This window comes from Rhopilema esculentum, chromosome 17 (assembly GCF_057945365.1).
Source record: "Rhopilema esculentum isolate cy_ngs chromosome 17, ASM5794536v1, whole genome shotgun sequence".
Classification (NCBI taxonomy): Eukaryota; Metazoa; Cnidaria; class Scyphozoa; order Rhizostomeae; family Rhizostomatidae; genus Rhopilema; species Rhopilema esculentum.
In genome coordinates, this window is record NC_142831.1 from 1,431,133 (window position 1) to 1,442,882 (window position 11,750).

At 35.3% G+C, this 11,750-nt stretch overlaps 1 protein-coding gene across 1 annotated transcript; it reads right to left on the bottom strand.

The window, feature by feature from the left end:
• Positions 1-60: 60 nt before the first annotated feature.
• On the bottom strand, positions 61-7,806 carry LOC135692532 (E3 ubiquitin-protein ligase MYLIP). The gene is made up of 4 exons (XM_065210730.2): positions 7,619-7,806; positions 7,174-7,367; positions 6,313-6,822; positions 61-3,468 (listed from the first exon to the last, which is right to left on the bottom strand). Exons 1-4 carry the CDS (start codon positions 7,706-7,708, stop codon positions 2,682-2,684), a joined length of 1,581 nt encoding a protein of 526 aa, XP_065066802.2. The 5' UTR covers positions 7,709-7,806; the 3' UTR covers positions 61-2,681.
• Between the last annotated feature and the right edge of the window lie 3,944 nt (positions 7,807-11,750).

Below are 11,750 nucleotides of genomic sequence, written 5' to 3' on the forward strand. Positions count from 1 at the left end.
TCCCCCCCCCAAGCTTAGCGTGACCAAAGAAAGAGCAAACAAAAAATAAACGACTCAGACTAGACTTTTTCAAGTTCTATGAAAAACTGAACCTAAAATGATTAAAATGTATATACGAATCAAGGGAGAAATTCCTTTTCATATTTTTCCAACTATTTCATAACTAATCAATTTCTTATACATTTTATCTAAAGTTTGAAATGATATGCGAAAGAACGAGTAATTAGATAATTCGAAATACACTACTTTCGCAACAAAAATCATTGTATTTTTAGAGCCCCGCTGCACGTCACTTGAAGGCTGGGGTTTTCAAGTCAAGAAATGGAGTTTATCACCTCTATATACAAAGCACAATTCGAGGAAGGAAGGGGGATAAAAATGGCCTTTCTTTTTTGCTTTGGACTTGCATGGTTAAAATTGGCATCGTTTTCAGGGAGCCAAAATTTTTATTCAATAACTCCGAGGATGGGAATCAACAGTTTACATAAGCGGGAACAGGGGGCTGGTGACATGGTTAGAATTACTGCATATTATTGTCGCAGAGACCTTTCGAATTTTAAGGCAAAGGTTTTCATTGACGAATTAGGGGGCTGAAATAGGGAGAGAAAGGGCCGAAAAGTAAACAACCGTGGCACCCTGCTAATTCTCAACCTCAGAATGGTTATCTCAATAAAATTCTTAAAATCCATTACTTTCAAACAAACGTTAAAATAAAGGCGTGAATATTATAAATGTTTATATAGATGAGAACCCCAAACAAGGTTCAACTTTTTTAGTAAAATGAAATTGACATCTTATTGGGGTTGTTTATGAACTCGTTAAAATAGGGGAGCGGGGGTCAAGCACAGGAGAGGAGTAACAATACTTCCTTCTGGAAATAAGTTTTTGCATGACCCAACAGGGCAAATTGACATAAAACCCACTTACAATACCATATTAATAGAACGGAGAAAATCTTGGTTTTCAAAGCAACGAGCATTACTTCTGCAACAGTCTACAACGGATTACAACAAAGACGAGGCCCCACGCTCTCCTAAAAGACATAACAATTTTCAACAATGTACAGTGTTTATGAGTTCGTATCAGTAATGGGAACGGAGGCAATACATTTACAAATGAGATTAACATAATCGTATAGTAAGTAGAGTTCTTCATACGAACTGGTGGTATACCAAAAGTACAAAAGAACAATGGGCCTAAGGAAGGGGTCAATGGTACAAATGACCTAATGTTCACAGTATTAGCAAACTATATATTTTCTATGCTTTTTAACCTGCTATTCAATTGTTTCAACTCCTCCAAACAAAAGTATCTAAACTATATTCAAACTCTCCTGAAAACAGCAATTGGAACCTTGCCCCTGGTAGAAAACTAAATTATTTCTTGTGTTATTGAAACAAATAGCACAAATGTCATAGACGATGGGGGATAGATAAGAGCTCAAAATGTGCTAAAATCAAATAATAGCAGCCATATTTATCGAATTTACAACAACATGTAACGACATGCTTGCGACAAAATTACAAAATTGCACAATGGGAACAAGGACAGGGACAACATTGACACACAGAGACAAGAATAACATCAATTTAAGATAAGGATAACTAAATTCTACTTTTTTCAAATCGTATAAAAATAGCGAATATGTGTAAATGTAAAGATGATGCAGTCAAATCATTTCAAATGCCAAACCGCTCACCAGATGGACTAAAACTGGAATTTCCATTTATTGAGTGAACGGACATGAGTTTTCCAGAATTGGCATAACAACAAACGAAAGAAATATAATTGCTAAATGGCAGCTGTTCTTGTGGTGATATCTTGTTTAATATAAAAGACATTTCTGGAATATATGCTTTGGAATAAATGGTGTAGCATTAAAGCTCCATAAATCTTCACAGCTGCTTACTTAGACAAAAGTGCTGACTACGACAATAACAACATAAACAGGAACAAAATGCAGCAACGGAGCTTGCAACAAAATGCAATAAATACAAAATGACAAACAATCAACAAAGACAAATGATATACATGCATGGATATGTAATTCTAGTAAAACGGTATGCCGGCTGAAGGTTATGTGGTGCAGATAAAGGACATGCTTGGTTGAAGAACATTCTTCAAGGCAATAGGAAAATTTTTACTGGCAACGAGCCTACAACTAAGTTTTTATTCTATTTCCGAGCATAAATGGTTAAACAATAAACCTTTTCAGTGACATACACAAAAAGTCACATAAAGCCTGAACATTGAAATTAAGTACTTCATGTAACCGTCTTATCAATATACCGGCAATAACACAACTAAGTTAGCTAATAACAACTAAGGAATGAAGGTCAAAACCCACAAACCTGTTTACAGTTGTAAATCTGGTGCTAATCAAAAGACAAAATTTATTGTATTTTAGATCTTTTTATGTTTTACAATATTAACATATTCTCCAGCCAGATGCTTAAAACAGCAATTTGTACCACTTTCCAGGAATTCAGCCACGTTGGGCACCACTGCTTACAGTTACAAAGCTCCACTTCTCTGCAGCTGATAGCCCACCATTTCAAGCTATATGTTAGCTACCCATCTTTTTCCAATATCACTTTTTAGTCGAAAATAGTTTTCACAGAACATCTACATTGGGGTTCTTTGATATGTCTGTGATACAAAACGATGCAGTGAAGAAATTCTCAAAAACTTTGCTGCTCACAAGAAAAGAACACCCTTTGTGCATAAGTGATGTGAGCTCGACAAAGCGGGCATTCCTTCACCAAAGCAGAGCACTGAACACAACAAACAACGTGACCACATGGGCAGAATGCAGTAGAGACCTCGGAGTCCATGCATACCTGACAAGTGCGTGAATCCTGCAGTGTTCTTACAAAGTCACGTAGCTGCTCTTCTGAAAATTCTGCAATTTTTTTTATATCAGAGGTAATCTTCTTTCTCTTCATTGTAAATGGATGGAAAGAGGCAATGTCATCTTCACTGCTACTGTCACTTTCAATGAACAATCTTGCTGGCTTGCGCTTCATTATGACTGATTGACACATTCTCTGGTCTTTGAATCTATCAATCACTTTTCCCTTTCTTCCAAATGCACGTTCACTTGAATAAAAGGAAGACTGCCTCCGCTTGTCAGGAGCATTTAGTTCCATCCATGCAGCATTGTATGCTTGACGTCTTGTCTTCACAACATCAAACAAGTACTGCCGACCAATTTTTGTATTTGGTCGGAAAAACGAAGCAACACGACCAACAGAGTTGCGAGTGCACTTTTCCATGACAGATTTTTTGACCATTTTGCATTGATAAAATGAATGAAATTCAGTAAATGTTCTAAACAGATTGACTGTCTCTTTTTGCAACTTGAGTTTAAATCCAAGCTTCTTTTGATTGTGGGAGGAAATATCTCCATAAGAAATAGTGAACAGCTTGCCTTTATACGACACAGTGGAAATTTCTTCATAAGGAATGCTAAAAAGAAAGAATTCTATGTCAGCAAACTACTGGGCAAAACTGACTAAAAAACAAACACTGTAAAGCAAATGTCAACAGCAGGCAGTTAATCTGTTTTGATGAACACAAAACACCAGGATGTTAGCACTGTCCAAAGAAAACTGGCAACACTCATCCTTAAACACAGGTACACTGTGTGAAGGATTCAACAACAGAAACCTAGCACCAAGCAAATAACTTTCTTGGTGGGCACAAAGTAAAAAATTATTTGAACTTGTGTGAAACATAGAAACTAAAGATAATACTGATTCAAAAATTGAAAAAAATGTATGAGCTGAGGTTCCAGAAAACATGCTTCCTTTTATGTGAGGTCACTACCCTACAAAACCAACTTACCACTGGCAATAAAATCAATTACATGATCTTTGTATTTTGGTTAAAGAAAATATATTTTATTAGGTCTTTAATTTAATGTATGGGCCTGAAGTTCAGAAAGGGGTGTGTTCAGTTCAAGTGCCCTTTTGTACCCCCATTTCTAGCCTGATCCCTAGTCCCTGAATTCAAATCATCAAAGCCAGGAAAGATTTAGAAAAAAACATAACCAGAAACAACTTGAAATAAAAAATATGAGCTTTTGTCATCAGCAACAAACCATTCACCATTGGCAACAAGCCAAGGAAAATTTCTTGGCATTTGTACTTAATGTTTGCTTATAAATTTGACAGTTTAAAACAAAATTATTATATGGTAACAAAAGTCTATGGCTAGTCTATGACAAACTCTGGATTCTTTGATGGAAAAATTACAGATAAAATAAGCTCCAGTAACACTATACCTCCTTCTAACAAAAATGCATTTAAAGGTAATGTGTCCAGCTATAGCAAGCGACTCTGCGGGTTTTTTAGAAACATGTGATTTTTCATGTCATTGCCCCAGTCATTACGGTCGCTCTGTTTATCTATCCTGCTGCGAGGTTATCTTTTCATGTGAGCAGTTTTGCATTGCAAGAATACTAACCAACTGCAAACTGTTATTTTGATGGGTGGCTTGTATACGCAGTCCTTTGGGTATACGCAGTCCTTTTATATGGACACATTACCTTTAAGTGAATTCTGCACTCAAAGCCCAGGTTCTTACTCTGGTTCAGAGCCAAGGAAATGAAAGACACCAAGTGATGAAAAGCAAAGGCAACCCCCTGAACAAAAAAACTATTTGGCTTACTGGCTTGGCTTAATGCCCATGCCAATATCAGGAAATGGGGTTTGTTCTGCAAATCAATAGCCTGGGCTCAGTTCAGATAGCAATAAAAAATCCAATAACTAAAAGCTTGTTTCTTTTCAAAAGAAGCAGAACAAAAAGTCATTAATATTTTCTTTCCAAACAAGATCAACCCACACCTTTCAACAAAAAAATCAAATGTCTAAAAGGAAGAGGTAAATTCTTTCAAATGGACACTTTTATGTCGAAAAGTTCTCTTGTCAAAATCTGAGTCAACACATGCAGGTTCATTTTTCTTACTCTGTTACATCTGGCAGAGATGTTTTGCCAATGGGTGGGAAGTTAAAATTATCTGACATCTTTTTAAACAAAAAAAACCAAAAGAAGGTAAAATTCAAGATATATCACATCTAAGACTGTTTCCCTTTGAAAAAGTTAAAATATGACCTACTATTTCCCCCTAATAACTTTGTGTTAATTTTTTGAGTAGACTATTTTTGACTAAAGTTCATTTTAATATCACTAATAAGATCAGGCCCATAGGACGCATCTTATAGTGGCAGGGCATTACATTTTGAAGGCACCTTTTCACAATAAGGGCACTTGATGACTATGCAATACACAGCTGCAAAAGTGTGAAATATCATGGCAGATTTTTTTACGTAAGAACATTAACCAAATAGATGAAGTACAACCAAAACTATACACAGCAAGATTTCTTACAACCATTTACCTAACATTATCATGTTGTAAAATGCTAGTTTAATATTGGAAGGAAATTGTGCCTGCAGTCAACTTAAAACTCATTGTTTTGAATGTAAATTGGGACTAAAAGGGTACATTCTTAAAAAGGCACTTTTCAATGTTCCAAGAAGAAAGCTTTGAAAATTGTATATAAAAGATTCTGCAACACTTGAAGACATATTCAACTTGTGATCTGTTAAAATATACTGGAACGTTGCATAATGTTCTCCCGTAAATCAGATTCATAAACGATTTGATGAGGCCAAAATTGGTCGTTGCACTATATGTTTGGGAACGTATCTTTTAAAAACAAAACGAAGCAAAACAGTTGATTGGGGCCTGTATCCTCTACATTTTATATAAGGAAGATTGAGAAGCTCTTGAATTAGAAGAACAATGTAAAAAATAACCGAAAGCAAATAGAGTATTCACGTGAGCACATCTTTTGCAGGCCGCAAAACCCTATTGGAGATTTAAATAAAAAATTTACGCAAGATCATGTTAGATGTGGTTATGACACGAAGGTGTGGCTTGGAAGCCAGTGTTCGTGTACATCGAGTGAATAGAGTCGGCGCTGTGCATGGCAGCCATCTGGCAGCCGTGTTGTATTGGTCGTGCGGGTTGTTGGATACAACTTGATGAATTGGTAATTTACATACAATGGTAAGATAGAGACGGGCGCTGGCTGTGCCATGAGCTAGCACACGTGAGATATTGCAAAAACATACTGAAAAGAAAGATTATTGAATTGATAAAAGATTATAACCGCCATTAACATAATAATAAGGAAGTTACCCAAATACAAAAGGCTGTAGGACCCAAACACCAGAGACAAAGGGCTCTAAATCAGCTGAATTTATGACGGTTGACTTCTTTCAAACTATTATGAACATTACTTACAATTGCAGGAGCTGCACTTGAGACTTTGGTTGCTTCTTGTCAACAACTGTGTTTTCCTTTAAAACAACCTCTGAATCATTGCCTTCATCCTCAGACTTTTTTTTGTGTGTCTTTTTCTTTCCCGCTGCCTCTTTTCTATAAATTCTCAGTCCATCGTGTCGACACAACAAAACAAGGCTTGTGTTTTTTGCAGTTGCAGAGTTAACATGAAAGGTTTCGACACCATATTCAAGCCGATTCGACAGAATATGTAAAATTTCAATCTTGGCTTCATCTGCTGTTATCTTTTCAAGTTCCAAATGACTTGACTCGACGAGTTGTTGGAAATCTGCACACCATTTTTCGCAAGGAAAGAAGCTTGAGTATTCTGGTAAACAGTTTGGGTTGTACTCTCCATGCTCAACTTGTGCAATTAAACTAAATAATTTTGCAAAGGTTTTTGAATCTACATTTGTAAAATCATACTTGACATCTCTGAGCTGTTGTCGACATGTGAAATAAAACAAGTCCCTGAAAAAGAAACATTGCTCGTTGATTTTACTTTGATAAACAAATGTAAAAAAGTAGAGCCTATTGGATTTACACAGTTCTAAATGAGAAAATTTTTTAACCGATCCTTACAGGAAACATAGCGTCAATTTATAAGAAATTGATCCTTCGACCATCAACTAAATTTAGAAAATCGTCCTGGCATGACAGATTAGGCAACCTTCTTTTGCTGTGAGAACCACAGGGGATGCAAATCGTGTTGATTTTTGCATATAAACCAGCCTTTAACTTGCAGCGTAGTCTAATATTGTAATAAATCACACTTCGAGCTAAAGTAAGATCATAATGAAGAGACAAAAATTTTAAAATTACCTGGTAGTTGGCTGTTGCAGCTCTTGAGGTCTCACAAAATATTTTGGGGCAAATTTTAGCCGGTATGGGGCTTTTCCCGAGACCTGGTGGCATAGAGGATTTCGAAGGTTCAACCAAAATTCAACACCATTCACTGCATCTTTATGTCGAAGACCGAAATAGTCCCTTTCCACGATATGAAGGCGACTGCAAACCTGCAATTAGGACATATTGATTGATCAAGAAGAAGCTCTGCGAGGGGAAGCCCAAAAACGAAACTTTTAATTATACTCCAAACTCCAATTATAACAAGAAAGAATTAAAACTTTAGAGCATTCCGTTGATATAAAATTGTTGACCTAAGGATAGAATGACACTAAAACGTACCTAGAGTCGCGATGTTCAACGTTTGCTTTGCTCGCGTGCAAACTTAGGCCATTCCAGAAACATTGTCAAGAACACTTACCTTTTCGAGGCAGTCAAGTCCGTTTGCGTCATGATCTAGGATTAATTCATGGACAGTACCATTGGGTTCGGTAATTAGACACCACAACATCTTTCATTGACAGTTAAATACGGTATATTCAGTGTAAACAAGGCTTCGTTGCCAAATCATTGCAATAAGTGACAACAGAAAAATGAAGAGAGAGATTTTTATCGTGTCTAGGACGATGAAAAATGGACCAATCGTCGTTGAGTTGCATAATCATACTGTTTCATAACAGCCAATCAAATCCGTCCATTTTGCTTCAGGTTTTGAGCAAATAATCGGAAGTCGCTCAACGGAGAAGTCTTGACCAATTAAACACCGCAAAAAACAATTACTAAACAAACTTTTCACCTCATTGGTCAATTTTCTGTAGCTTTATCCGGGACAATAGACAATGGTCCGACCAAGTGGCAGGCTCGGACTAGCCTCCGTAATCAAATGGGGAAAGCCCTGGAACAGCATGACGTAATCCCCCTTTCGGTTTTCTTTTTGGAGTGCTATTTTCAAAGAACTCAAAAACTCAAACTTAAAAATCTTTTATAAGCAAATTACAATATACCAAACACTCAAAGTTAAAATACAAAATTTAGCAATTTCAGAAATTCAGTTAAGTAAGTACAACAGATAAATCAGTTTTGTTATGCTGAAGGGCAAATGAAAAAAATTGGCGAGGAGCTATCGAGTCATAAATCCTAATGACGTTTTTAAACACAAGATTATAATTTCCATTTCAGTTTTAAGATTTAAGAAATGTCGAACAATTTCTAGTGGCTTAGGAGTTCTGTAGAACGTATATTTTCATCAGTTTTTTAAAGGGATTTTTGTAGCGGGTATTCTTAAGTTCAATTGACAAAGAGTTCTAGAGCTTAACCCCATCAAATGTTAGAAAGTTTTTTTTGAAATTTGTAGAAATAGAGGGAAGAGAAAAACTAAGATCGGACGCTTGTCTCGTACTATCGCAATGTAGTTTACTAGCTTTGATAAATTCCTTTTGAAGAAAGCTACTATGATTTTCCTGGCTTATTTGGAAAAAAATTTCGCTGTTTCGAGCTTGTATAGATAGAGTTTAATGTTTCGATGTATAGATAGAGTTTAATAACTTGAAACGTTTGAAGATTGGTTCTGTGTGTCCTGTGTAAGAAGCAAAATCTATTACTCTGACAGCTTTACGTCAGCCTATTTTAATGGTTCAAGAGTTTTTTTAGCACAACTCCAGTTAAGAAGTCTTAGCTTATTGGTACAAGATGTCTTAGCTTATAAAATATACCAATACTTTCAGACATTTTAGCATTTAATTGATTTATGTGATGCTTCCAGTTAAGTTTTTCATCGATTAATACACCAAAGTATTCTGAGAAAGTTTCTTGTTTTAAATGTTCGTCATTTATTTTTAGGCTTATGCTTCTATTGTTTTTATGAGGTCTTACTATAAGAAAGTTAGATCTAGCTACATTAAATTATAACTTATTAGCTGAAAGCCATTCAGAAACATTTTTCATTTCATATTTGACTGTTTGTTCAATTGTATCTAGGCTTTTATCAGCAAACAAATATTGTGTCATCAACAAAGAGACGAAATTCAAGGACTTTTGAGGAGTTATATATATCACTAATATAAAGCAAGAAGAGGAAAGGGCCTAATATGCTCCCTTGAGGGACACCACAATTAATGTTCAATTCTGTTGAGTTTTCCCTATTCACAGTAACTGCCTATGAGAAAAACGTAATAAACATATTACGTTATCCTTTCAAGCAGAATTGGGTGTCGGTCATTCAGGAAGGCATATGTCGGTTTCCAGGACATCAGAAAATTTACTGGAAATTCTGTAAATAGTCTTGGCAAACGTAACATGTGCTGTTGAGATTATGAGTCACAAATGGAAAAGAGAAAATTTCAGAACATTGCACTTCTTTTATAAGAACCAGATAATTTCTGCTGAGGGTCGATGTCCTTATTTTTTGGATAAATTGAGACTCGATTGCGCTTATTGTTTTTCTTATTTCGTATTGATTTATCTACAAAAACACATTGTTTTTCTCTAATATTCATTGGTCATGCTCTTACCTCGGTGTTCTTACAAAATTTGTTCTTAGAAAAAAGAGTGAAGTAATCTTTCAATGCGATAGTCAGAAAAGCACTAGAAAAACTCTTGTTTAACACGCAACCAACGAATCAGGGAATACTTATTGTGTATGCTATTCACGGGAAATTATCCAAGAAACTATTCTATTACCTTCCAGAACCCGCCTATGTCTAGGGTCTTAGTGTAGTTAGGCCTTACACAAAGCGATACAAAAAATTCCAGGCATTTCAACGTAATAGTGGAGCTTCCATAAGACCCACGTGTTGATTTCATTTAATATTGAAAAAGCAATGTTAAAATCACGTGTTCACCTGTTATTTTGCAGGCCTTTAAAGGAGTTACGAGATATCCATCAATAGAGCAAATTTTTTAAACAATCAATTTCAACAATTGAATGTCGCTATGTTTTCGAATGTGGTTATTACATCACCTGCTTTATGGACATTATCAGACGTCGAACGATCCTCGACAGATTGGCAGAGAACCAGAATCGTCAGATTCATGATATTTCTCCTTTTTGGTGATTCCCGGATAGTTAGATAGAAAATGAATCGACAAGAAAATTTTACAATGTTTTCGTTTATGAGTGAATCTCGAAATGCTAGGAGAAAAATTTATTCCTGAAAAAGCGATTTCATTGTGAGGCTAAAGGAGGAAAAGCACCCGTGAGGAAAATATCATATCAGATCAGAAATAATCTTTAATGCAAAATAACTTTGAAGAGTTATACCTTAATTTCAAAATCCAATCTTCACATGTGGTAACTTTCAACAACTAATTTTGCTTAGGCCCACGCTTCTTTTTCATGTTTTTTTCATTTCTTTGGGAAGTTTTTCTGTTTCCTTAAGAAAACTGTCATGGTCAGGTCCAAATGAGAACCATCTTGCAATTCAGACATTCACTGCACAAAAATGGAAAGCTACAACAAAATAAACTATGAGCTAATAACATTCATTTTCTTTCTGCGGGGAAGCTCTGATGAAAATTCGCGATCGACCACAAAAATAGCCTATAAAAGATTCAGAAACTACGTAGCAAAAAGTTCACAAACAAATTTCGAAATCGCGTAGCAAATGAACTGGAGAAAAGTAAAAATAACTTCTTTCAAGGCTTCTATGCAGAAACTGTAGAAATATGAAAAAATTCGAGGGAGTTAATTCTGAATTTCAATGGTAGAAATTCAGACTGACAAAAGATTAGGTACAAGTCGTGTGTCTCAGAGACCAATGCTAAGATCCTTCCCTTTCTGTTAGAGTTTCGAAAGATTTAAGATTTTTCCTCTTTGCTGATGGCACAAACATCTTCCATGAACCAGAAACATTTGACAAGCTTAGTAAAAAGGTCGCGACAACAAAAAGCTAAAATATGAGGAATGTTGGCTTGATGTTGTGTTCTGTAATTGTTTTTTATAATCTACCTATGCAGCTAGTCTTTGCTTTGCAACAGAATTTGAATTTAATCGAATCAAATCAAGCCAAAAAAGTTATCTACATATTAGTTGATTTTAGAACTAGAAGTCTTAAAAGGTTTCTTAAAATCAAAGTGCAAAAGAGCTTTTAAAGTAGAAAATAGTATATAAAACCGCATGGCAAAGAAAGTTCTTTTACACTATGCATACCCATAGATGCTGACATAACATAACATAACATAACATAACATAACATAACATAACATAACATAACATAACATAACATAACATAACATAACATAACATAACATAACATAACATAACATAACATAACATAACATAACATAACATAACATAACATAACATAACATAACATAACATAACATAACATAACATAACATAACATAACATAACATGACATGACATAACATAACAGATTTATCGTGGTGTCTGTGGGGTGCGACGCCCCCAGATGTTTTTGTATTCTTAGGTAAATTTTGCTTTGATTCGGTAAAAATGCTTTTTTGGTAGTCCGTAGTAACAAAATGATATAGAAAAGTTGCTTCTGAGTTTTAAAAATGGGCGTTTTCTGGCTAAGTTTCTCAAACTTAAAGTT

Coding starts and splice junctions, on each gene's coding strand:
- LOC135692532 (XM_065210730.2), bottom strand. CDS start 7,708: ATGTTGTGGTGTCTAATTACCGAACCCAATGGTACTGTCCATGAATTA. Junction 7,368..7,618: donor GACTTGACTGCCTCGAAAAG/GTAAGTGTTCTT, acceptor TCCTAATTGCAG/GTTTGCAGTCGCCTTCATAT. Junction 3,469..6,312: donor CAAGTGCAGCTCCTGCAATT/GTAAGTAATGTT, acceptor CTTTCTTTTTAG/CATTCCTTATGAAGAAATTT.